Source organism: Chiroxiphia lanceolata, chromosome 10, assembly GCF_009829145.1.
Source record: "Chiroxiphia lanceolata isolate bChiLan1 chromosome 10, bChiLan1.pri, whole genome shotgun sequence".
Lineage (NCBI taxonomy): Eukaryota > Metazoa > Chordata > Aves > Passeriformes > Pipridae > Chiroxiphia > Chiroxiphia lanceolata.
Genome location: NC_045646.1, coordinates 26,169,944 through 26,194,600, shown reverse-complemented (window position 1 = coordinate 26,194,600; position 24,657 = coordinate 26,169,944). Strand labels below are relative to the sequence as shown.

At 40.2% G+C, this 24,657-nt stretch overlaps 1 protein-coding gene across 6 annotated transcripts in view; it reads left to right on the top strand.

The window, feature by feature from the left end:
- Positions 1 to 24,657, top strand: part of LOC116791870 (glypican-5-like) — a 434,010-nt gene that overhangs the window by 78,850 nt on the left and 330,503 nt on the right. For 5 of the 6 annotated variants that reach the window (XM_032698296.1, XM_032698294.1, XM_032698293.1 and 2 more), the window contains exon 2: positions 1,626 to 1,787. The exons of the other annotated variant lie outside the window; for it this stretch is intronic. In XM_032698296.1, the coding sequence (XP_032554187.1) occupies positions 1,679 to 1,787 (109 nt within the window). In that variant the 5' untranslated portion in view covers positions 1,626 to 1,678. The remainder of the gene's footprint in view (positions 1 to 1,625; positions 1,788 to 24,657) is intronic. 6 annotated transcript variants of the gene reach the window in all.

Below are 24,657 nucleotides of genomic sequence, written 5' to 3'. Positions count from 1 at the left end.
GTGTTTTTATTTTTTCTCCTGACAAGGGAGATTTACAAACTCCTCTCTGCGGGTTTGGTCTCAGCTGCTGATGACCTGGAGCTGGCTCTGAGCAGAGCCTGGTCATTTGGGTGATTCTACAGATTTTTCAGTCTGCATCCTCTTGTTTTCAGTCCTTGTCAGTTCTGTGTGGAGCATTGCCATGTGTTAACCTGCAAGGCCAGGTGTGAGGGTTAGTGCAGTGTGATTGTTCATTAATGTTTCTATCTCGGGGCTTGGCCTGAGTGCTCTGCAGTGGCTTGAGTGAGAAATGCTGAGGAGGAATTATGGCCTTTTTGAGAACTGGGGCTGTTTCCATCTGAGAAGGGGACTGCTAGTGGTGTTAACAGGGCTTTAGAAGCAGAGAGGTGGCAGTGTGGGGACAGGCCAGCTCCAGACCTGGCGCAGGGAGGGTGCTGGTGTCTCAGCACTGCTTTGGGTCCAACCCAGCTGGGCTGTGCCACCCTGTGCTGTTGGGCATTAAAATGGCCCCTAAAGCCATTGGTTGGGTGGGAGGGGGATCTTGGTCCTCTGTGTGGCACTGGCTTTCCTGGGAAAGGCTGTCTCCTTAAAGCCTGAGAGATGGGCTGGAGGTGGACACCTGCAACCCTGTTCCCTCAGGACCACCATTTCTGCCTCAAAGTGGAGGGAAGGAAGCGCCTGACACTGGCATGAGACTTCCTGCTGGGATGTTCCTGTTCCACTGAGAAATTGCAGTGGAAATATCTGCTTTTTAATATCATGTGACTGTTTTGGCTCTGGTATTTTCTATGTGCCTCTAGTTTATTTAATAGTCTCTTGCTTTCTTTCATCCCCTTCTTAAAACATGTGTTTGTGAAGCACCAGAATATACTCATCTGCAGTCTGTACCAGATCCTTTCTGGCACCTGTAAATCCTATGGTGTAGAACAGATAGACCCTAAATGTCCATTCACAACTCTGTGTGATGTGGGTTTCCTAATTAAAGGGTACTAAACTTAATGAAACATGTACAAAGATGGAATTATTTAAAACAAAATAAAAACATCCTATAAAAATCAAGTTTTTTAATTGACTTTCAACTTCCTCTGTAGTTGCAAGGTGGGAGTGATTTCAATGCCTTTACAATTTTTTGGGGGTTTTTTTTCGGTGAGCTGCTTAGGAGTTCAATGATTTTATTTTTTTTTAACCTGGTTCCCCTAGTGTAAGAGGTGAGTAGGTGATTCCTCAAGGCACTGTGGGGGTGAGTATTGGATCCTAATTTGAGGCACGGTTATCACCCACATGTTCAAGTTTTGATACCTTTAGCACAAGGTGTACAGTGGAAATGTATTGTCAATAATTCTGTTGTCCTTGACTTTGACTGTGCTCAGATGCTTTTTCTGCCCAGTGCTCTTAACAGTGTAAAATAACTTATTAACTGATAATGTGATGTTACCCAAATTTAGATGAAATGGTCATAAATTTATGTTCTTGTGACAGCAGCTGAATTTCACAGTGTCATTCCTTGCGGGTTCGGTTTTGTTTCAGAATCTAAAACATCGCAGTTCTGACATTAAGAAGCATTGTTTTTATGGCGTAAGTTTAAAAGGTTTTCTAACTGCTGTGTTTTTCTTGTTTGCTTTAAGAGTCAGATTTACAGATCTGTCAACACAGGGCACCAACATGTTGCACCAAAAAAATGGAAGAAAGCTACCAGGCCGCTGTTCGGAGAGAGAGGACTCAAAGTATTCAGGCACTGAACTTCGAACTAAAGTACATGATTGTTGGTCATATCACAGCTTTTCAAGGTAGGAACTTTTGAGTAGTTTGTAGCAGTATTCTCTGCAATACAAAGGAAAAACTCTTATTTTTCATTCCTCTGGTATCGCATGCTGTAGTCACTGCCGTATGGTTGACTTGCTTGTTCTTTGTGCTTTTGGAGAAAGGTAATGGCACTTAGTCTTGACTGATATTTCAAGCATCTGCCTAAATCTAATCAGGAATAGATTTAAACTTAGACCTTGTTCCTGGGCTTGGCATGGATTTTTTTTTAATGGCATTTTCAAATGTCATTTTGGTGCCTGATGGCTGTACTTTTTTTATCTTCCCTTGTGTTTTGCCAAATCATTTACAGGTGTAGAACATTAAATGAAGATGCATTTGCTTGTTGATGCTGAGGAGTAAGTGCTCGAACTGATATGTCAAATGAGAGCACAGCTCTTGCTTCATGTCAAAATGCTTTACTACTACCTTGCTCTAACAGGGTCATGTCAAACTATGGAGTTTCTTCCTACAGGTGGTTATTGTATTGTTACAAGGAGGAAGATGTGCACTGTAGTGTTGAGCTCTGGAGACTTTTCTCCAGAAGGGCATTTAGACATAGGCTGTGACATATGTAAACATATGAGAGTTGAGTGATTAAATCAGTCATTGACTGGTGAATCCAGTTTACTGACTTCTGTGGGCCTAAGAATGTGCTAAATTTTGACTTGCTGCTTTGCTGTGTTTAGTGCTGAGTGCCCTGATGGAATAGGCTTTGAAAACAAACCAGTAGTTATTAAAATACAGTGTTGAGGCCTGTATGATTAAGCCTGTTGTTACAACGCAGGTTTTATTAAGTAGCAGCTCTTTTTGTCTAGTTTCTTCCATTTGAGTGAAAATACTAAAAGTAAAAGGTGTGATTGACAGTTAAGAAGAGATAGCATATTGTCTAAAATTTACAATAAATGATGATGGAAATCTGAAAGAGGCATGCAGGGGCAAGATAAAATTTTTCTTCTGCTTTTGGGTTTTTTTACCTCTTTTTTTTTTCTGTTTTGGACGAATGAGTGAGAAATGGCATTTTGGTTTATTTTACAATTAAGTTTTGAAAATGTTTAATATTCCCCGTGATTAAAAAATTGGTTTAGAGGGCACTTCAGAGGAGCACTGTAGTGAAAGAGCAGCTGTAGGCATTGTTAAATGCTGGTTATTCATTCCAGCAATCTTTCAGTATTATGATTGAATAAAGATAAGGTCAGAATAGATTAACCTACCAGCCCCTTTAGGTCAAGCCAGTGGCTTTATTGTCCATTGCTGATGAAGCCTTTTGATGGAATGAAAGAGGTAGTTAGACATTTCACACAGTTTAAATTTACAAGCATTCTCTGGAAGTGGGTGAATAGGTGGTTTGTTGTAACTTGCTATGGCTGGCCTTCTGTCTACATTAGGTGGGAACACTTGAAAAATTTAACTTTGCTCTCTTGCATCAGGAGCTGCTTTTGTTCTTTGGTTTTGTCCCAGGTGTCAGTGAAAAGCCTCTCTCTTTATCTTGTGCTGGATAAACATTCTGTTGCTAAGAGTGGTGCTGTTCGAGACATTTACTGAGAAGGAAGATCTTTGCATGGAATTAACTCTGTCCTTTTGGAGTGTTTTCGTTTGTTGCTATTTTGAATGATAAAGTGAGTGTGCCAACAGCACACTTTACAGTCCGAGAAAAGAGCATCCTGATTTTAGAAGCTTTCAGACACCTTTCAGATTTCATGTTCCTTGCAGCAGAGAGAACTGACTCAGACATGCTAAAAAATAGCACTTTATTAATTTCTATGCAATAGTGTTTACTTGTACAGTTTTCATGCACAATTTATTTTTATATACAGAATTTTTAGTACTCTTAGTGTAGTCAGAGCAAAGCAGTAGAGTTAGCCTTGCTGCCTACTGCTGAGGAAAAGAAGTGTTAACTAATTTTTATGCACTTAAAGCAGACAATACCATTAATATTATACTCCTACTGATGAAATAATTTTTAAGAGTACTGTGGTATAATAAATGGATTTTCAGCTGTCCAGCTCTGAGAACATAGTGGTGGGAATTAAATTTCAGGGAGAAGAGATCAACTTTTTTGGAAGGGAGGACACCCAGAGAGAATGTTTTTTGTTTTCTTTTTGAGTTCTTATTTCCTTTTATGCTTTGATAAAAGTAAAAAGGCACTTCTGAGGACCTGCAAATGCCAAAAGTATTAATAATAAAAACCTTTCTCGTGTGAGTAGGAGTTTTGATATGGGTTGGGTTAAATATTGCCTCTGCACTGCCTCAGTGCTGTAGTTGGCTGTGGATATTTTGGTCTTGAAGAAATGTTGTTTTGGTTTTTCTTCTTGCAATTGAAAATGTTGTTTAAGTAGCTTTGACCGCAGCTGAAATAAGACAATTTTCACAGATTTAGATGTGCAAAATAATTAGTCTAAGACTTGATTAAGTGTGCCACAGCTGTGGGCAGGCTTGTTGTATGTGGGCTAGTGCCCAATCCATACATATGGACAACTTTAGCACTATGGTTCAACCCCACTGTTTCTCCCCATTTAAACTTTTCAATATTAGCAAGCCAGTCTTTGCCTGAACACTTAATAAATCAAGCTTTTGCTGGGTGTGTTTTGCTGGAATGCCTGTCTCCAGTGCTGTTGCTGATACATCTCATTTGAGTAGGAGGAGGCACATTGGCATGGGCTGCCAAATGCCCTCCCCATTAGTCACAGGACAGGAAGAAGGGAGAGAGACAGGAATGAAATGGCCAGCTGGCTGCTTAGGAATTCATCGCAGTCAGCTCCGGTGAAATCATACAGCGTCACAAAATCTTTGGTGTTTGGCATGTTGAATGGAAACAGGCCCCTGGGGGAGGGTTTCATGGAAAGCTGCTGGATTTACTTTCTCTTCATGTTTTGGTCCATGGTGTAGCCTAAAAGCCATAGCCGTGGTAAGTCACTCGACAGATGTGTGATTCTCTGCTCCAAATGGAGTCACAGGCAAGGTGGAGTAAGTGCAGGAGGTGTGCAAGTGTTCCAGACTGTAACAGGAGCAGTGTAACTGAGGACATTGTGCCTGTTGTAACGATCCTGGGCGTGTCACCCTCTGGCTCTACACAGGGGCCTTTGCTTTGGAGGCATTTTGGACCCGATCAGTCTGTCACATCCAAAGATGTGCCTGCCTTTCTGTCTTTCTCCTGTGGCTGCAGTCTGAAAGGCCCAGGAGGCCTGTTTAAATGGATGACAAATGAGATGCTTTCATTTTTTAAGTGGTTTCCCCTTCGATAACCTGAAGATTCTCCTTAAAACTTACTGCTTTTTGCCCCAATATTTTTTGAAGCTTGCACATATTCAAATGCATTGTTTTAGATTTATGTCTTTGTGGTGATGCTACATATTACTTGGCACAGCCATCCTTCTGCTAACCGTGCCCCCCCAATTCTCTTATGCAGTCCCTGCACTCCTCGGGATACTTCCAAGTAAGGCAACTAATTCATTGTTAGTGGATTAGAAGTGCTGTGGGTGTGTAGGCTGAAAGTTGCTGTCAGAAGAGGTATTAATGGTCTGACAGGAAGGCTTTGTTGTGAGCAGACAACAGAGAGAACCTGGCCTCCCTTTTCTGTGTCCTTTATGTGGTGCTAACAGGTGCCCCTAAGGGACCCACAGATAGCTTGCCTCTGCTCCTGTCATCTTATGCTGAAGCTAATTTGAGGTAATGAGAATCCAGATACTGGTAATTTATTTGTTCTGCTGATGGTTTCTGCAGAGGGACAGAACAAGGTACTTTTAAATGTGCATCACTTTTCAGTCACCAAATTAGCAGCTGTCAGAGATAGTGGTGAAAAACTTTGAGCTCAGGAGTTCAAAAAAATTACTGTTCTTTGCACTTGTTTTTTACAGCAAGCAATAGGAATTGTTCATTCAACCTCTTAAGAGAAAGCTTTCATGAATGAAAATAGATTGGTCATAAAGCACTAATATTGTCTTGTTTCTCTGAAATAGCATTCACTTGACCTTGAATGAAGGTGGTGGGACCAGGTGTTCTCATGTTCTCACAGCTATACGAGGGAAGCTTTGTAGCACTGTTCTTCTCACTCCAAACCCAAGGGGTTTGACAAAGCTGTGCTTACCTTCTGCTTTCTGTGGAATGGGGAATGATAGTTGGGAAAGCACCTTGTTGCAGTTTCTAATAGCTGGAGTTGCCCTGACAATGTGGTGCTTGCACATTGTTTTGGCCTGATCCAATAAGGCAACTGGGAAGGACACGAATGATATGAAGTGGAGAGGGGAGTTGGTTGTAGCAGGGATGGAGCCCAGGACTCCTGGTTGTCAGTAAAATGCCTGGAAGTTAATGCCCAGTTCATCCATGAAGTCCTTAAGCGCAAAGTTTTTCGTATAACATCCTGCATGGGGAATGGGAATGACTGTCTGGTTTCTGTGGGTCTTGGGATGGATAACATTAGTGAGCCCAGTAATGAAGTGCCCTGAACTTTCCCAGAAATAAGTAATATGATACACTGGCACTCAGAGCTATGCAGAGTCAAATACAGTCTCCATTTTCATTTGACTCAGTTGCAGTGTTGCTCATACTTACTTTTACTGAATTTAGGAATATCGGCTTGGAATAGGGGTGGCTGGTTAATGGTGTTGAAGTGCTATGACATTTACAAAACAAAGACTTGGCTGAAGAAGCACACTCTGGTTTGAAGTAAATTACTATATGAAGTGTAGTCACAATGCTGGAGATGGATGCAGTCCAAAATCAATGAGCTATTTAAAAAGCAAAGCCAACCATTGCCATCAGAAACCTGCCAACCCTCACCACCAGTGCTTCTGGTTTCTGTTATTTACTGCTGGATTATAGAAATGCAGAAGTGTTGTTTTTTAAATAGTTTTTTGTAAACCCCTACTACTTGGTCATTTATTCAGCCAAATTGTTACCCACCCCTTTCCACTTGTCTAACCCTGCTGAGCAGAGTTTTGTACTCTGCTGACCTTAGCTCTGAAAGTTGGCTGGGATGTAGAATTTGGTTTGGGCTCAGTGCAAAAATGATTTCCTGCAGAGAGAGAGGCTCCATTAGAGTATTTCTGTTCCCCCCCTGTATGCTGTTCACTCCTATTCCAGTGCACCAGTGAATCAGCACTTTACAGGATACTTTTTGTCTTTAGACTGTGAGCACTTAGGAGAGGACTTGAGTGTGGCTGTATTGGTGCTGGGCATAGGGGAAGTGAGCCACAGGGGAGGGAAAATGTCTTTGCTAAAGTGGCACATCGTAGCGTGTCAAGAGCCAAGAATGCAACTTAGATTATCTTTGTGACCTCTTCTGTTCCCTCACAAAAGTATTTGTGATTTCTAGAGACCTTTGAGGGGAAGGGCATTTTGTCTGGTTGTAGTCTCCTGAGGTGTTTGCTGCAAGAGTGAGAGATACTTGTTTTGTCCTTGATGGTTGGGCTACATTGCCCTGACTGTGGACCAGGTGAGTGTTTCAGAGCAGTGCAGTGTGAGGAAGGAGTGTTCTGCATCAACTCTTAGGGGATAAGATTCCTTCTTTCTATTCTGGTGCTACCAGAAAGTTCACAAATGCAGAGTACTCAGTCTGCCACGAGTTTGGAGGAAGGAATTCCCCTGATTTGCTGTCCACTGTGAAACAGTTTGTGGTGGGTAGAGGTAATGAAGGATGAACTGTGGGGTAAGGGAGGCAGAGTCCTTTAGGAATAAGTGTCCTGTGTAACCAAGACACTGCAGTGCTATAGTGATGAAGCATTACCCTTCAGATAGTGGTCTGGTTCTGCCATCCAGGTTTTATCCTCTATTGGTGCTGTTGTGTCAGGAACTGCCACGTATTCCCTGTGCTGCAAACAGGGCCACCTGATCAAGGAAATCCATCAGAAATATGAACATGCTTCCCTCTTACCCTGCTGTTCCCCAGAGACTGATAATTCCACAGTTTCCCAAGTTAGGTTGAGATGCACCCATTATCCAGTCTGTTGTTGGGCCCACTATCCATTAATTCCTCTTCCCGGAGGTTATCTTTTGGCTACCACAAAAAAATTGGCAATGCTGACCACATGTTGACAATTAGGTGGCTTCTTTTAAACATACTGCCTTCTGATTCTACTGTCTGACTTGATTCTGAAGTTTTTTCATTTAAAAGTGTAGTTATTGTCTCTTTTATATGCCAGTTATGGTTTCAGAGCCCAGGGCTTCAGTCTTTGTCTGCATGTAGGGTGAGGGAAGAGAATGTTAAATTCTTCCCTCTCATTGTCCTTTTCTCAGCAAAATAAAAAGTTTACAATGTGCTATTCCCTAATGCTCACACCTTTTATCTTCTGAATGTGCAAAATTAGAAGAAAATCTTGCTGGTGTGCTGGGGACTGTGAGTAAATATTAACATTACATTGTGAATGGTGATTATTGAACTCGTGTGTTCTGTCTCTAAACATTTCAAATGCTGTGAAGTTTTGGTTTGGTTTTTTTTTTTTTTTTTTGCTGAAAGGCTACCTGTGATGCTTTGGAATCATACCTTTTCAGAAGTTGTGTGTATGCTTTTGTCAAGATTCTAGATTCAGATTGATGTTTTCAAGCTGTACATTACAAAAGAATTAATGTGTTTCTTACGTGGTGACTTGTTCCATTTTTCACAGAAATTGGAATCAGAGTGGTTGATCTATTATCCATTAATAATTTGAGAAATTTGCTTCATTTCTGTGTACATACAAGCTGAAAATTAAACATTGAAAAAACCCAAATAAACCTTCACCTTCAAAATTTTTCTGTAGTGCATATTAAACATAGAATGAGCTTGTGCAGAAGTTTCATTCCAGCCTCTCATGTCCCCTAAGACTGCGTGCCTCTAGATTTTTCCCATACTGTTTCATCTCCCATCATCATGGCCAGTCTTTGCGAACGAAGATTTGGGAAAGGTCTTTACCCTTCGAGCCTGCGCAGTGGATTTTTTAGGTGAGACACAGTGTGCGCTGAACTGAGCCCACCCTTTAATCCTAAGGTTCATCTGCCGGGGCCGAGCAAGCTTGGACGGCGGCAGCGAGGTCCTCAGGATGTAGGTTTGTTTAGAGTGACCTTCTCTTAGATGGATGGCCTTACAGGGCTGACGAGCTCCATCTGCCCGGAGAAGTTCCCTGACCGGGAATCGAACCTGGGCTGCGGCGGTGAGAGTGCCGCATCCTAACCGCTAGATCACCAGGGAACCCTTCATCTCCCATAGTATGCTGTGAAAAGCAAGTATGTAGTGTTCCTTTTTCACTGTTTTCTCTGTTTTTTTCAAGGTTACCTGAATCCTGCTGAAAAGATAATTTCCCTAATCAAACTACTGATAACACTGTTTCCTTGATGGTGCTACCCTCCTGCATCTGAAGCATGCCTTTCATCTTGTATTTTCCAGTGTAGCCCATGCTGCTGGTCACCTGTGATTCATGATTTATTTAAATGTCAGGTACCATCACAGGCCAGCACTGCAGTCTTTTCACTTACTATTAAAATTCAGATGGGTATGTTTTTTTATTTTTTCCCATGCTGTCTTTCATGTTAGAGACTGGCGAGTTGTGAAGATGCTCCGTGCCTTCATTGTCTTCCTTTAAATGCCATTCTTGAAGCTGTCTTTAAGGTCATGATAAGCAAAATGCTTGTGAAAAGTCAACCCAGAATATACTGAATCTCCTGCCTCTTGCACTGACTGGATTTCTCATGCTTGTGCCCTTTTCTGTCCTTCCTCCCTGTGTGTGTGAATCCATCAGCTGTTGTCTGCCTTCCCTTTTATTGGCAGCCTTGAGACAGGCACCAGGATTTATTTAGGATCTCTGCAGCACCTGTGATCCCAGAGTTCATTAGCATCCCTAAGTGCTGTCATAATGTTGAACTTGATAACTTGTGTTTCTGATTGCATTAATATATCCCCCAACTGTGCCTTGTCCTTTGGGCAGCTTGTTAGGAAGAAAGAATTATTAGTCTTTAAAAGAACATAGGAAAAATCAGAGGGATCAGTACTGGAGGAAATTAGAAAATTCTGATGCCTTTATGCTTTCAAAATAGCAAATTCAAGTGGAAAAATTAATGAAAACTTTGGTAGAACTTATAGTTGTAGCTATGGAATGAAAATCATTGTCTTGCGAACTGTTTCTAGTAACAAAGATCATGTCCACAGAACTCTTTGAAGGATAACTAAAGCTAGTGACTGTATTGTTAAACATAGGATAACCTTATATCAAGTCTTATTTATTGCACTGGAATGACCTTATATCCAGTGGCAACCAGCAGTTGTACTTGGGAGTAGTTCACTGTGAGGAGTTCCTGCATGTTGTGGGCAGGTTTGATTTATGGAATAGTGTGCAGGTGTTTCTCAGGAATGCATATGCAGAACAGTGCTTGTGGATAACTGGATCATATTGCCAGAAACGTATACTGGAAATGTTTATATACTTAGGAGTATCAAAGTTTTTGGCTGGTTACTAGAAATGCAGTGCATTGACTGCTAAGCAAAAGTGTGACATTGTTTAGATACCTTTGTAACATTAAATTTTACTAAATACAGATTTTACAGAACTGTTTGGCCCAAGGCTTTGGAAGAACACTATAATGGGAAGTGGAGAGAGAAATAAACCTTAAATACATTTAAAAGGAAACAGCAAATCATCTTCGATAAGACATCATCCAAATATCAAGATTTATAATCATCCTATAGACTTGGTTCCTGAACTTGTCAGGCTGTGGCTGCCATTTGATGCCTAGAATGTCAGCAATTTGGGGAAGGGACAGTCCCTTCATTATCTCTTTATAGCTATTGTTCAGGCGATGTGGGTTGGGTATATTGGTGCTAGAATAAGAAACCTAATGTATATACACACACATCATGTGACCATGAGTTTGATTATTTGCTGTCCCTCTGTCCATATTTCACCTGTTGGTGGTTGTAATTGCCTCTTTGTTCCTCCCAATACCTTGTCAGGCTGTTGACTCTATCTCCATAATATAAAAGCACAGTGGAAAAAAGATAAGAACCTGCAAAAGCGAAATGAGCAAATGAGTCCAGGGGCTTGTCTGCCTCGGGAGACTGAAGCACAATTCCTGTTGTGACAGCAACTTCTTGGAGACAGTGTTTCTGGTATCTTTTTTAGTGTCCTTTTTTCTGGAGTTACACACTTTATTCACAACCATGTTGTGAAATTTCTGTGGCCTCCTTCCTGCAGGTGAGAAGGTGGGTGGTTTTCTCCCTCTGTTTCACTTTTGTTATGGCACTTCTGCCATTTGTGTGACATTTCCATGCAGACATCATTGCCACTCAGATTCTAATTACAGCAAGTCCCTCAAACCAGTGATTCTGCTGCTGGCTGTGTGAGTACTTCAGTAAGAATAAAGTTGTTCTCAGTGCAGCCAAGTCCAAGTTCCGACTTGCCTAAGTAAGTCTGACATTTTGGGAAAAAAAAAGTGGGTGAAATCCTGAGAAACAATGTGTTCTGACAAATGTTTGAATGGGAGTGTAAGTGTATGAAGATCCTGCACAAAACTTTTTTGAAATAAAAAGACCACCGACTGTCAGTTTGGGGGTATTTCAGTGATAATTCAGCTTTGAATTACATATCCTTTTCTCCCAAAGATGATCAGCTGTTTAAAATTACTTTTGTTTTTTTATTAGTCCTTTTCTTGTGAGTTTGGAAACAGGAAAGGCATCCTTGTAGGCCATTTCTAGATGCAAAGTTTTAGATGTTCTTTGAACAAAGTATTACTTCTCTTGGTAATATTGAAACCGTTGGTCAATTCAGTAAAAATATGGAAAAAACATTGTAGAGAACTGAGTGCAAAAGGACTGATTTGCAGGAAATTCTTCATTCTCAATTTTGTATTTTCAGGCTTCAAAAAGGAAATGACTGTGTGAGACTGCAAGGTTAAGAGAGCAGAATCTCAAAGCAAGTATGTTCAGGGGAAAACAGTAGATTCCAGCCTTAGATGCGTGCCCCGGTGAGGGTAGTGTGGCATTTCAGTTTGCAGTGTGCTCTCTTCTGCCAACTGTAGACTTTCAATGGGTGAAACTTGTACTCAGAAAATTAAAACTTTCTTTCTCAGGTTTACAGGTATGCACTTTCATTTTTCTTTTACCTTAATTTAGGAGGCAAGTGTAGAATAGCTTAGATTAATTTGGTTTTTTTCTAGAAAAATAATTTATCTGTTATACAGATATATGTTTTTTTACTCTTAGAGCAGTTTGTATATGTGCTTTTTAGTAATTCTGTGTAACATAATGCATTATTGATCTAAACTGTTACGTGTGTACAGCTGTAGAAAAAGAGGATGAAGTTTTCTTTTCTCCCAGTTTTTAACAGAAAATGACTTACTGCTGTTGTGTGGTATTTTATTTATGGGCTGGGACTTCACCGTGCTGACTGTAAAACTCTAAGACACAGTGCCAGTCCCAGGAAGATTAGGGTTACTGTAACAGGAGAGACAGGAATGCAGATGGAGGGTGTATAAAAGCAGTAGGATCATGGTTTTCTCTGTAAGAGATGGCAGTCTGAGTGTTTACAAGCACACTTGTCACGTTGGGATTTTTAGATCAGATTTCAGAATTTGGATTTGATCTCAGTTCCTAATTTGCTTGGTGCTCTAGAGTGTCATGGCTTTCCTGGTCATCCATCAGTTGAGGGCATTGTGGCTGGTAGGCGTTGAGGCTACTTTAGTTTAAAAGGAGGTGTACTTGATTTTAAGTGGGTTTATTCTTATGAGTGTTCACCTTCAGGCAGAATGTTTTCAAAACTTTAGAGTTGTACCAAACTTGGAGGTAGGGAAATTAAAACTGGTGGTGTGCTTGAGCCCCTCACAGCACAAATAGGTGAACACATAGATCAGTCCTTTTTCACTTCTTTGTTACTTCAGTTTTTCCCCTGTTGTCCTTGATGCTTTTCCCTTAGGTATCTCTCTCGGGGAGGAGAGGAGGAAGAGTGTATGTGCAGAGCAGGGAGTGCCTCATGGAGTGTTGGCCCTGTATTTACTGATTACTCTACCTTAGTTTAGGATCATTGATTTGGAGTTGGACAGTTGTACATCAGAACAGCTGAACCACTCCTTGTGCCTCTCCATGGCACGACTGTCAGAGCTGCTGTGAAGCAGAACTGGGACCAGTTCTGTGTACAGCAGGGTGATGAGGGAGACTGGAGTTTCTAAGGATGCAGGAACGTGCAAGTAGACTGCTGCGCTATAACCATGGAGAGGTATTTGCTCAAATCCATGGCATGTGAACATGATTCTCAGTAAAACTTACTCTTCCACGTGACTTAAGTTGAAATGGCTTTTCATCTGGCCTCAAAAGTATCTAGGAAATACTTGCAGTATATAAGAGCCGAAGCTGATGCGGATTCCTCGTCCTGTGCCTTCTTCATGGATGTCTGTTAGGATTGCATTTCTCCACTGGGCCATGTAGGTGGAGTGTAAGTATTTTAAAGTGTAGCTATTAGATCATACCTTTTGTTTGCTGTTTTTTTGGAGAGTTGGGGCCTACTTAATGAAGTACTGAATCTGTAATTGTCACCATCCTTGCAGAAAGCTTAAGACATTTTCTCTAAACTCAGGTAGTTTAGTTTTAGGAATTAGGAAGGTTTGTATGGGTATAGATAAAATCTACTGCATTATTTCTTATCCATGTTAGTGGGGAAATGATTAGTGCTGTTACCCATCAGCTTCCTATTGACTCTCTAACTGTTCTTCAAACATTGTGTGAAGGAGCTCTTTCCTTTGGTGTGAATCTGAATGAAAGCAATGTAAGAATAGGACTTGAAAGTAAGGAATTTATGGGTCATGTCTTCCATACATACTCTCAAGTCTTTTCCTCAGTCTTGCAGGCCTGTTCACAGCAACCAAAGGGTGATTTTTGTCAGAGAGTGGAGGATCCAACAGCTTTGTCCATCTGAGGATAACTACATCTGCTCCAAATCTTTTGTCAGGAAGGGAGAGGTTTGAGATTGGCTCTCTTTTTCATGTATTAAGGCTTTTGCCTTTGATGTGCCATGCTAAAATTAGGATCTCTGCAGATGTTTACGTTTGGAATGTAAGTATTGATGCAAACCTTAGTGGATTTTTATTAGAAAGGAGAGTTTTAACAGTTTTTTTCACTTTTTGCTGTGACTGTTTTGCAATTGTGTGATTTTTTTTTTCTGGTTTGTGCTGTCCAATGCTTGGGAGAGCTTCCTTTAGATTTTTTTAGATTGCCATGGGAAAGAGGTATGTTTGTAGGTGATGTAATAATGTCTTTACCCTTTGTTACTGCTTTCGTTAGGTTTCATAATATTCACTGTAAATAGAATGCCGTGAACATGAATAGAGGCTTTTCATAGCAATAAATGGTATGTATCTGCTACCAGGATTTTAGAGGTGCATATGTAGAAACACGGAGCTTTTAGATCTCTTTTATTTTTTCCCCCTTTAGTTGTGTTCTGAGAAGGCCCCTTTCAAGTATCTGCATTTTCCATATGTGACCAGTGGTTCCTGGAATGCCTGAAGCCCTGTGCCCCACTGCACCTCGTGTAGAAGTTGCTGCTCCAGAAACCACTCCTCATCCTCTCTCTCTATGACCAGGCTTGGTTTGCCCCAGCCCAGCTGCAGAGTCCTGTGTGACTCTGGATCCATGGAGCAGTGCTCATACCGCTGGATAAGCAGTAATTTTGGGTGGATAAAGAGCATTCTGAGAAATACAAATGACCAGACTGAAACCAGTTATCTGAGCTAGAACGTTTCTGTATGCATTTAATCACTTCCTCATGTGTTATTTCCTGCTTTTTTCTCTTAGTAGTTTTGGCCCAGGTGGTTGTGTGAGTGTCACAACAGAAAATGTGGTCTAACATCTCTGGAAAACCTTTCTTCTGTTTCTACCCATTCAGATTCCTCTAAGGAAACATTTTGGCATGTGGCGAAGAGCTGCTTATTTGTTTTATTCCGTGGACTAGAAGTTAAAAATCTGGGCTGTTTTTTGTCTGACTCAACAGGGAATGATCCCAATGCCAGTCATGTAGGTATGCAATTAACATTAAATGTGAAATGTTTTATCTTAAAAGCAAAGAGATGTAGGTCTCTGAAATACACTTACAAACTTCTAAATCTGAGGCACACCTTGTTTCATGGCACATGGGGTGAAAAGAGGCTGTTGGGATTTGGCAGGCTCACCTCCTGCATCCTTTCTTCTTCCCTACCCTGGTGGAAAAGGAGCATTGTGGAAGTTGTAAACATGCAGTGTAAAACACACTGCAGACAAAAGAATGGCCCACAAAATTGGAGATAGTTTTAAATGTACAAATATAACAAACACATTTACGGAATATATTTCATTTTTTTACTGTGTTAAACTTTATGCTCCGGAAATATTAATTTCCTTGAATGTAGTCATCTGTAAAACAATGCTTAGAAAATGTAGAAACCCACCAAATTTATTGCCAAAAGAAAAAAAAGTTTTAGGGTTACTAGCAAAAGAATGTGAAATTAAAGAAAGAGTGGACCCACCTGCAGGAGGGTGAATCCTTTTAGGCCAGACTACTTTGCTGTTGATTTTTTTGATTAGTTATGAATGTTTCAGTCTTCATGTGTGTAACTAATTTCAGTGCTGTTGGGAATAATGAATGAGTGTGTCTGTGCATTGGAAGTAAAGTGAATTTTAGTGACTCAGAAGTGCTTGCTCGAGAAGTTCCTCCTGAAGCTGTTGCTGTCCTGGAGTGACTGTAAGGATTTATATCCTGTTAAGATGACAGTTTTCAGGCATCCAGGCTCTGTCTCTGGGTATCCAGTTACTGGTCAGTGATGGCAGGTGCTGGTAGGTGGATATACTGCCAGTAGCTCCTACCAAGGTGAATATTGTTTTTTTACCTGAAAACACAGGAATGAGAAAGTCTTCTGTGATTTAAATTTATTTATTTAGTCTTTGCAAAACAATGAAGAATTCATCTTGGCTTTGGTCCAAAAGGAGTTAAAAACCCTGATAATCTTTTCACTGATTTAACTGAGCTTGGACGCTGGCTCCATAGGTAGAATGAAACTAAAACTTTTAAATTATAATGCTAAAGAAAAAGAGAGGCTTCTGTTTCCCGAGTGAAGATTACTTTGTTGGGATATGCCATGGAATATCTTATTAAGTGGCAAACGAGGAACCGCAATGGGTTTAATAATGCAATTTACGGAGACCAGCAGAGGAACTAAATGTATAAAGAACCAAAATCCACTGTAGTAAGTTTTTGTTGAAAACAAAATTATTCTTATGATGTTTTAGCTGAATATAGCAGCAAAAATACTCTTTCACCACTACCCCTGTCCAAATTCTAAGACTGGTTATCAGAGACATCTACCTTACTCTTGCTGCTTCTGTATGTGGTAGTAAAATTTGTAAAAACCGGAGGAAGAGGAGCAATACTTTGATATTCAGATGTGCAGAGTAAATTCTGCAAAGCATATGAGAAGGTGAGATATTTCATTTTATTAGATATGCCATTACAGTTCAGAAGAAAAATGGACTATGTTTTGGTCAGAGCCCTTCAGAGTTCTGTGGCTGAAGAACTTGTGTGTCCAAAAGATTTTTTTCTTTCTCCTTTAGCTGTATTAATTCATCTAATAACAGATGCCATCCTTCCCTATAAACCTTTCATTTTTCAATATCCTCAGTCTGCCATCCTTACAGCAAAGCTATTACTGTTCAACACCAAATCTATTTTGAGACATTTATGGCTGTTGTGCAGTAACACACCTGACATCCAGCTAATCCAGCCGAGCACAACAGCTCAGGAACCCTCTTGGAGTTCTGGGACTGCAGCAAGTGAGTCTGAGAGCTGTGGGCACTGCTTTAAGGTGGAAGCAGAGGCAGTTTATTTGCAGCCTGTCCTGCTGGTTGGGAGCTCTGGTGTGTGGATGCTGAGGTTCAGTCCTTTGCTTTTCTGCAGACTTTCCCTGGTGCCATGTGCAAGGGGCATTTGACAGCTCAAACTGCCTTTTCTTCTAAGTGTACCATTAACTTCAGAGTGGAGTAGGTTTTTTTAATTAGTCAAGTGCACTTCAGTTGGAGAATAGGAGATGTCATTGCAGTGGTTTAAATCAGAATTTGTTTTAATTTTTTGATGTGTGATCCATACACTTTCTAATGGAATGCAAGGTTTGTCATCTCTCTTTTTTTTAAAGTATTTAAAAATCCCTCCCTTTTTTTTCCTTAAGTATGTTTGTTACGTTTGAGCAATAAGTTTAACCTCAACGATGATATTGCTATTGCAAAAATACCTAAGAATTCAAAGACAAATAAGACATGTAGAAAATACTATATGAACTGTGTCCCTGCACACCTACCCACTTGTATGCTTAGAAATAATGTGCTGACGAACAGGAATGGCACAGCTTCAAGGAAAATGCAAAGAACTGATGAAGGTTCCTAAGATTTCTTAGTTATCTCTCTCTGCCTGAAAACTAATTGTTCTCTTGGCTACTTGAAGGTGGAGTAACTTGAGTGAAGGCTTTGGAGTTACACCAGGTATGACTGGTATAAATTACAGCAGCATGAGACCCACAGTGATTTATCTTGTGATGGCAGAGACAAATCTTATCTGAAGATTGCTGGTTCTGTAGAGGATGAAATGTTCATTTTCCTGTCATCACTCAAGGCAATAGATAGTTTCATCTGATTTTATAATCTGTCTGAACAGAGCAGTTTTGAGGCTATAAACATTATTTAAGGGTGTGCTTTCTTGTATTTCTGAAGCCATTATCAAGGTCTATTCCTCAAGCAGGCATCTTTTTTGTAGGCCTGCTTTTGATCTTATTTTATGACTGATGAGTTTTATAGCAAGTTTTAGTGAGTTTTTATTTCAAGATCAATAAAACTGAAATACTAAAAGCAAAAAACGGGCTTCCAGCCCACCCACTCTACCCACCACACACTCAGTGACACACCTTTCGGGACTGCTGTCACATCAAGTGCCACCAGAACACGTGCTCGGTTTTGTGGTGCAGCACGAGGTCCTGGTTAAGCAGGGGTCTGAATGGAGCTGTCCTGGCCTTGGCATGTTGCTTAAAATGTGTGTTGTAAGATTACAGGCCAGACAGGATGGAAGCATGGTAAAACACTGATGTGCATTTCTTAAAAAAAGTAACAAAAAAGTCATGCTATCCAGTACATCAAAATTCTGAAGACTTTGGATACCCTTGAAGTGGATAAGGCTGCTAGATAAGGAGAGGATTAGGGATGCAGTTCCCTCTGTTAGTGTAGTATCCAAGACTTTCCCTGTGTGAAGTGTTGGGAAGCCCAGGGCTATGTTCAGGCCACAAAAGGGACCAAAGAACTCAACGTTCCATAGATGAACCATTTGGATGATATGAGTTTCAACACCCTGAGGGCTCTTGGGTGAAGTAACTCAAACTCTATTTACACACTAACCTTTGAATTTCTCAGATTCACATGCATGATAATTTGTTTGAATAAAAAATTGGATATAAAAATGGAATTAAACCTTTATGGTGACCTTTGGAGTAATTTGGACACATTCTCATCTTGGCTTGAGATTTAAAACTGATGCAGTTACTGATCCATGGTGTGGGTAATGAAACTTTATCTGAAACTGTTTTAATATTTGTGTTGAGCTGTAAATGAGAAAATGCTTTTTCTTGTTAGTATTTGGATGCTATTTCTGGGGTGGTTTTTTTGGTATGTTTTCAGTGTAGCTTACAAGCATAAAGAGCTGTGGATGCGTTCATTCTTCTAGTTTCAATTTTGGATTCCATTTAGATTTCATCTTTGGGTTTATCTCGGGCTGTGCTGCCTCCAAGGAGGAGGAGGATCTTGACATTTTAGTTATTAAAGTGTTTTACTCTTCATTTTTTAAAAATAATTATGCATATATAATTAAATATTATGCATATATGATTAAATATGCATATTGCGTGAAACAAAGTTCCAAATGTTTTTCATCCCACTTTGTTTTGAGAACCATTTGATGCTGTTGGGTTAAACTGTATTAATTAAAGCATGGATCTACATCTGGTGTATTAGAAGTGGCAATTGTAGAGAAGTGAACACCCTTTACAGTGGAAAGCCATGTGAGAGCTTCAGCTGTGTGGTTTTTAACCAGGTTTGATTCAGGTTGACCTGTCTTAATGTTGCCCTTTTTTGTTTGTTTGTTTTTTAACCTTGTAACACAGAACAAGTCTTGGAATTTATATCAGAAATATTCTGAGTTAGGACAGTGTGCAGTCAACACAAAATTATAGATCAAATTCAGATGTACGGCAGGGTCACCCCCAAACCATTCCTGGAAAAATTAACAAAAAAAAAAAAAGTGGGAGAATCACTTGTTCTTCTTAAAATCTGTTTTGAAAATATAAATAATAATTCTCACGTACACCAACAAATTCTCACCAATAATTCTCACGTACACCCGTGTAGCCTGTTGACGAAAAAGAGTGTGCCTTGGGATTTCTTTTTGTTTACACAAGATCTCCACATGCAACATCTGGGCTCTTAAAGCCCAAGCAATGACCTTGTGCTGGAAAAATACACTGTGATGAGGCACATTGTGTGATGTGGACACCACTGCTTATAAGTTCAGGACCAGAATTCATCAAAACTCTGTGTCTATGTCTTTGGCTGGTGCCAGGGAGGATTAAAGAAAAAGAATAAGCACTCATCCTATTTTTTAATGGAAAATGAAATAGTTTTCAATCAGCATTCCTGAAGTGTGGCATTCCTTTCCAAAAGAACCCATTCAGTATATCTGTGGGCCTCTGAGAGTTCCCTGTTGGCTCTGTGTGGGATTAGAGTGTTTCTATTTGCAAGTCATCAACTTGATTCAAATCGGAGCCAGACTGAATCTTAACTCAGGGAATGTTCCTGAACATCTCTGAATAAATGGATGTGTTTTACCCCAGAACAGAACCAGCGTGCTTTGTAGTCACATCTCCAGTCCAAGGACTCCTATTGATAATGTCAGAATTAATAAAGTCAGCTTAATAAAGCTCAAAATCCCACCTAGGTCAGCACTAACAGCATTTGGAGGTTCATTGCATGTTTGAATCGAAATGCTGCCGTTGGAGTATCAAAAGACATGTGCTCAGTGCCTTGTTACTAAGAAAACCCACCCCAAAACATCTATATTGATGCACATGTGAGAGTTTAAATGCACATGTCAACATCTCAAACTGACCTTGGATAGTTTCTCATTTTTAGGCAGCAGAATTTCCTGATGAAAAATAATACTTCTTACATATTTTCCCACCCATGTTATTTATTAAATCCATATTGAACGTGTTTGCCTGCAGAATAAATGATCTTGGCTATTCAGCATAACAATGAGCTATTCTACAGAAATTTTAAAGAAAAAGAAAAAAAAAAAAAAAAAGAAACTACTTCTAATAAAAAAGGCCAGATGCTGACTTCATGTATTCTGGGGAAAGAAACCCCATGTAAATTCAATGCTCCTCGTTGATTCCCCCTAGTGAAATTATATCTAATGTATTGATCCAATGCAATTTTTAATGCACTAACATCTCTTGGCTCGAGAGGCTCCTTACGCTTTCCAGACCAGTAAATCTCTGCTTCTGCAGCACTAGGTTGTTTTTAGTGCTTTTGGCAGTGTGATAGCTCATGTTGCCTATTGATGATTTCTTTGGATTTTTTAGTACATTCTGACATATTCTGTTCATTCAGTACATCTTCTCATAAAAGAAAGCCATGTTTTCTTTTGTTGTCATAAATTTTGAAGTATATTTTTAAATAAAACTATTTTAACTGTTTAGGTGCTGGTGAAAAAGAGAAAGTAAGTCAAGCAGTAAGATAACTATTATAGTACTGTTAATTCCCAGGGCTCTAAATACAGATATGACAAGTGTGTGTTATAGCCTTGATTTAAATCTGTCAGCAGAGACCTTGTATAGTAGTTGTAGGCTTTGATTCTCCAAACACACAGTGCTCTGGAAGACAAAGTGAAGAGCACACAGGTAAGACCTCAAGAACAAGATTTAGCAACATGTCTGTTCCTGTTGTTGTCTACTCAAGCCCCAGTTTTCAGTTAAAACTTTTTCTTCTCTAGCCTGGATGAAGTGACTGGTTGGCAGTGAGTAGTGTCAGATTTCACACTTCTTTTCTATAGGGTATCTTGAAATAAAGGTGACAAGGTCGCTGAAGGAATGCTCAGAAAGAAATACACTCAGAAATGCTCAGTGGAATGTTTTTAGAGCTTTACCTCTCCCAGATTTTCCACGTGCCATGTCAGATGTGTGCATCTTTAGCGTAGGTCTTCCAGGTCAAATTCCATGGTAGGGAAAAGTTGAGCTTTAGAGCAGCAGAGAAGTTTTTGGCTGCCTGTTTTCAGTTATGTGTGCAGAGGCTGGGGAGTGCCTCGAGTGCAGTTGGAATCACGTAGAGCACCCCACATTTACTGCATTTGCGAGCAGCTGTTCACAGCAACATTGTGGGACAGTGACTTTTGGGAGAGAGGAGGGATTGCTTGACATTTTGAGTCTGCGGGGGGGGGAAAAGAGAAAATCCCAAATCTCCCTAGTGAAGCTTTAGATAAAATAGATGAAATTATGTTTCTGATGGTGAAGAGTTAGTGGTAGGTGAGATCTTTTAAAAGAGGAAAAAGTTGCTCAGCAGAGAGGGCCTTGGACTCTGGGAATTTGAGGGCATTTTAGTATGTAGAAGATGGGAAGGATTTTTCTACTGCAAATGTAGAGGATTGTGAAGCAAAAAAAAAAAGAAAAGCTGGAAAGATTCAATATGTGTGTTAATGATGTCCCTGAAGAGGAAGTCGGCAGTAATCCCATTCTCCTCATTCAGAAACTTCTTATTTGAGAGTTGGAGCTTCCTGTCAAGAAGATTTTGGAGGGAAGGTGCTGACTTCTGAAGTAGGGGTTTTTGATAAGTGTCTAAAGGACTCTTCATGTTTGATAGAAGCAGCTTAATTAGTACTCTCATAGCCTGATGAATACTCCACCTTGATTTCAAGTGAGATAATTCAAGTTCATCCTTAAAAGATCAGTTCTGTGCATATGGAGGAGAGAGAATATTGTCAGGAGCTGATGTTTCTGGCTGGCATTGCAGTGCAGCCCAGAGGTAACACACAAGCCCAAGATGTCCTGAACAGTCAGCCCTGGTTCCTTGAACCAGGATTTTCTAGTGAATCTTTGTCACTAGAAAATCTTTACTTGACTTTGATTTGCCTACTGGTATTATCATAGTCTGGACTGCAGTACTGTTTTTGTAGATCTTGCTTTTTTTGCTTTCCTTTTAGGAGGGCTTAGTGCTTCCTACACGGAAAAAGGAAATCAAGTGCTCCCGCTGATCTCATGACTCTAAAACAAAGGGGTAATTCATATTGGAAAATGGGGATTTTTTAAAATTCTTGTGTATAATAAAAGTTATGTTGTGGCAGTAAATGCCACAAGCTGCCAGTAAGGCCAAATGTGTGTGATGATTCAAGGATTATGTGTATTCTGTGTATCTTGCAGAGCATGATTTATAACGGACAGTACTTCTCTTAAAGAGAGTTCATTTTTCAACAGAATTCTTCTTGTTTCTCTAAAACTAAGACATGTGCAGTGGTTCTAAATGGACCAGCACTCCCCTGCACTGTGACCATTTTCCCTGTTCCCAGCTTTCCATATTTCTGTTTTAATAGCCTATAGAAATTGAACTGTTCTTCACTTTACCCATCACTTACTTTATGCAGTGAATCACTCAAAGCAGCAAAACTGAAAAGTAATGAGCCATTCAGATGATTTTTGCTGAAATTAAGACTTTAATACTGTGCTTTTAGTTTCTTGTGATAGTAAGTTGAATGATAAGAACAATAAACTTAAGAACAGAGTGTCCAGAGAAGGGCAGCAGAGCTGGTGAAGGATCTGGAGCACAAGTCTGATGAGGAGTGGCTCAGGGAGCTGGGGGGCCTCAGCCTGGAGAAAAGGAGAGTGAGGGAGGGGGGACCTTATCACTCTGTTCAACCACCTGAAAGGAGGATGTAACCAGGTGGAGGTTGCTCTGTTCTCCCAAGTAACAAGTGATAGGACAAGAGCAAACAGCCTCAAGTTATGCCTGGGGAGGTTTAGATTGGACGTGAGGAAAAATTTCTCCACTGAAAGGATGGTCAGGCTTTGGAACAGGCTGCCCAGGGAAGTGCTGCAGTCACCATCCCTGGAGGGATTGAAAAGATGAGTAGATAAGGCACTTGGGGGACCATGACTTAGTGGTGGACTTGGCAGTGCTGGGAAGCAGTTGGACTCAGTGGTCTTGGAGGTCATTTCCAACCTCAATAGTTCTGTGATTCTAGGATGATAAAGAAAAAGTTAAAAGCTTTAGGTGCACATGTAGAAGCTAAAGCAATGCATTACCCTTCACAGCAGGTAGCTGGCTTCCTGAAGGACAAAGGGAGAACTCCCTCAGCAGCCTTTTTTTGATAAGCTTTGAACATTTTGGAAGAGCAAGCTGGACTTTTGGCCTTACATAATTATATATAGCAAATATATTTGAGGAAATTCATGAAGACACTGATGAAAATAACTGTTTCTTCATATGAAAGCAGGATTTGTATAGTGAGCAAAAGCATCTGATACTAGAGGTGGCTGGCTGTTACATATTGCATATTTGGGAAGCTGTTGTTAAAAATCACTTCTTGTGACCAAATCCCGTATATTGCTGATCAGGTGCAGAGATTTGACAGGGAAGATCTGTCCTGTGTGGTAATTCTGGTAGCCTTAAAGGATAAATAGGTTTTTTATATAAATAAATATACATCTAAAGGAAAATATAAAACGGGCTGTAGGTGAATACAGAGGCTGACCCCATTACTAATGAAGTTCATGTATTTTCTGCCTGGTTCACTCATACAGAGCCTGCTCTTCCTGCCTTGGGAAGTGTGCTTTCATATTAATCAGAAATTTCAAACCCAGGGGATAAAGCCTAAGAGAGGAGATTGACTTAGTAATTATGCAGTTGGAACTCTTTATTGCTCCACAGAGCTGGATTTTGAGAGAGCGTTCCTGCAGGTGCCAGGGCTGCAACTACACGGAAGGAAAAGATGAAAGTTCACATTTTCACTTTTCAGTAGGGTCGACTTTCAAGTAATTTGTCCTTCACAAGACGTGTCCTGGCTCAGAGAATTGAAAGTATTCTACAATGCCAGACAAGGAAGGGAGTTTTGGTATGAGAGCAGTTCTGAGTGTATGGAGTGTCAGACACAGAGTCCTGCTTTATTTTCATAATAGTGTGAGGGAGTTATAAGTATTATGAATAAGCAGTGTTTGCTTTCAGCTTTTTGTAAAACGTCGTGACTTTTTAAATACTCAGTGTTCTATGTGTGCAGTTAATGAAAGGAAAATAATCTTCTTTTCCGTTACGGAAGAGATTATTTGACTGCTTTGGATGCTAGGGATGTGTCTTAGTGACCAGAAGTCTGTTCTTTTGTGCATTCTGACCCTGGATGGCTGGAACTTGGAGTTCTTTCTGCAGAAGTTATAACACTCCTGTAGTTGAATTAAAGGCAAAACCTTCACGAAGTGGTGGAAGTCCTGGAAAGAGAAGAGCTTTTTCCTCCAGCACTGTAGGCTTTATTGGTTATTTGTCCCCCTGGTAGGCTTTCCAAACCCCCATTTTGTATTTGTGGAATTGTGAAAAGCATTCTTTGTTCTTAATTTAGTCTTACTCTGACATCAACTACAGTCCAGTCATAGGAGGATATGTAACACCATTCCCTGAAGACCCAAAAAAAGTGTACAGTGAAGACAGATCATCTCTTTCATTGTGAAAATGAGGAAATCCCTTGACATAGAAACATGGGAAATGAGTCTTTTTCTAGTCATTAGGAGCCAAGAGGACGGGTAATCAAATTGCATTTAGTTCTTAAACATGGTACTCTGAAATAAGTGAAATATTAACTATGCTCT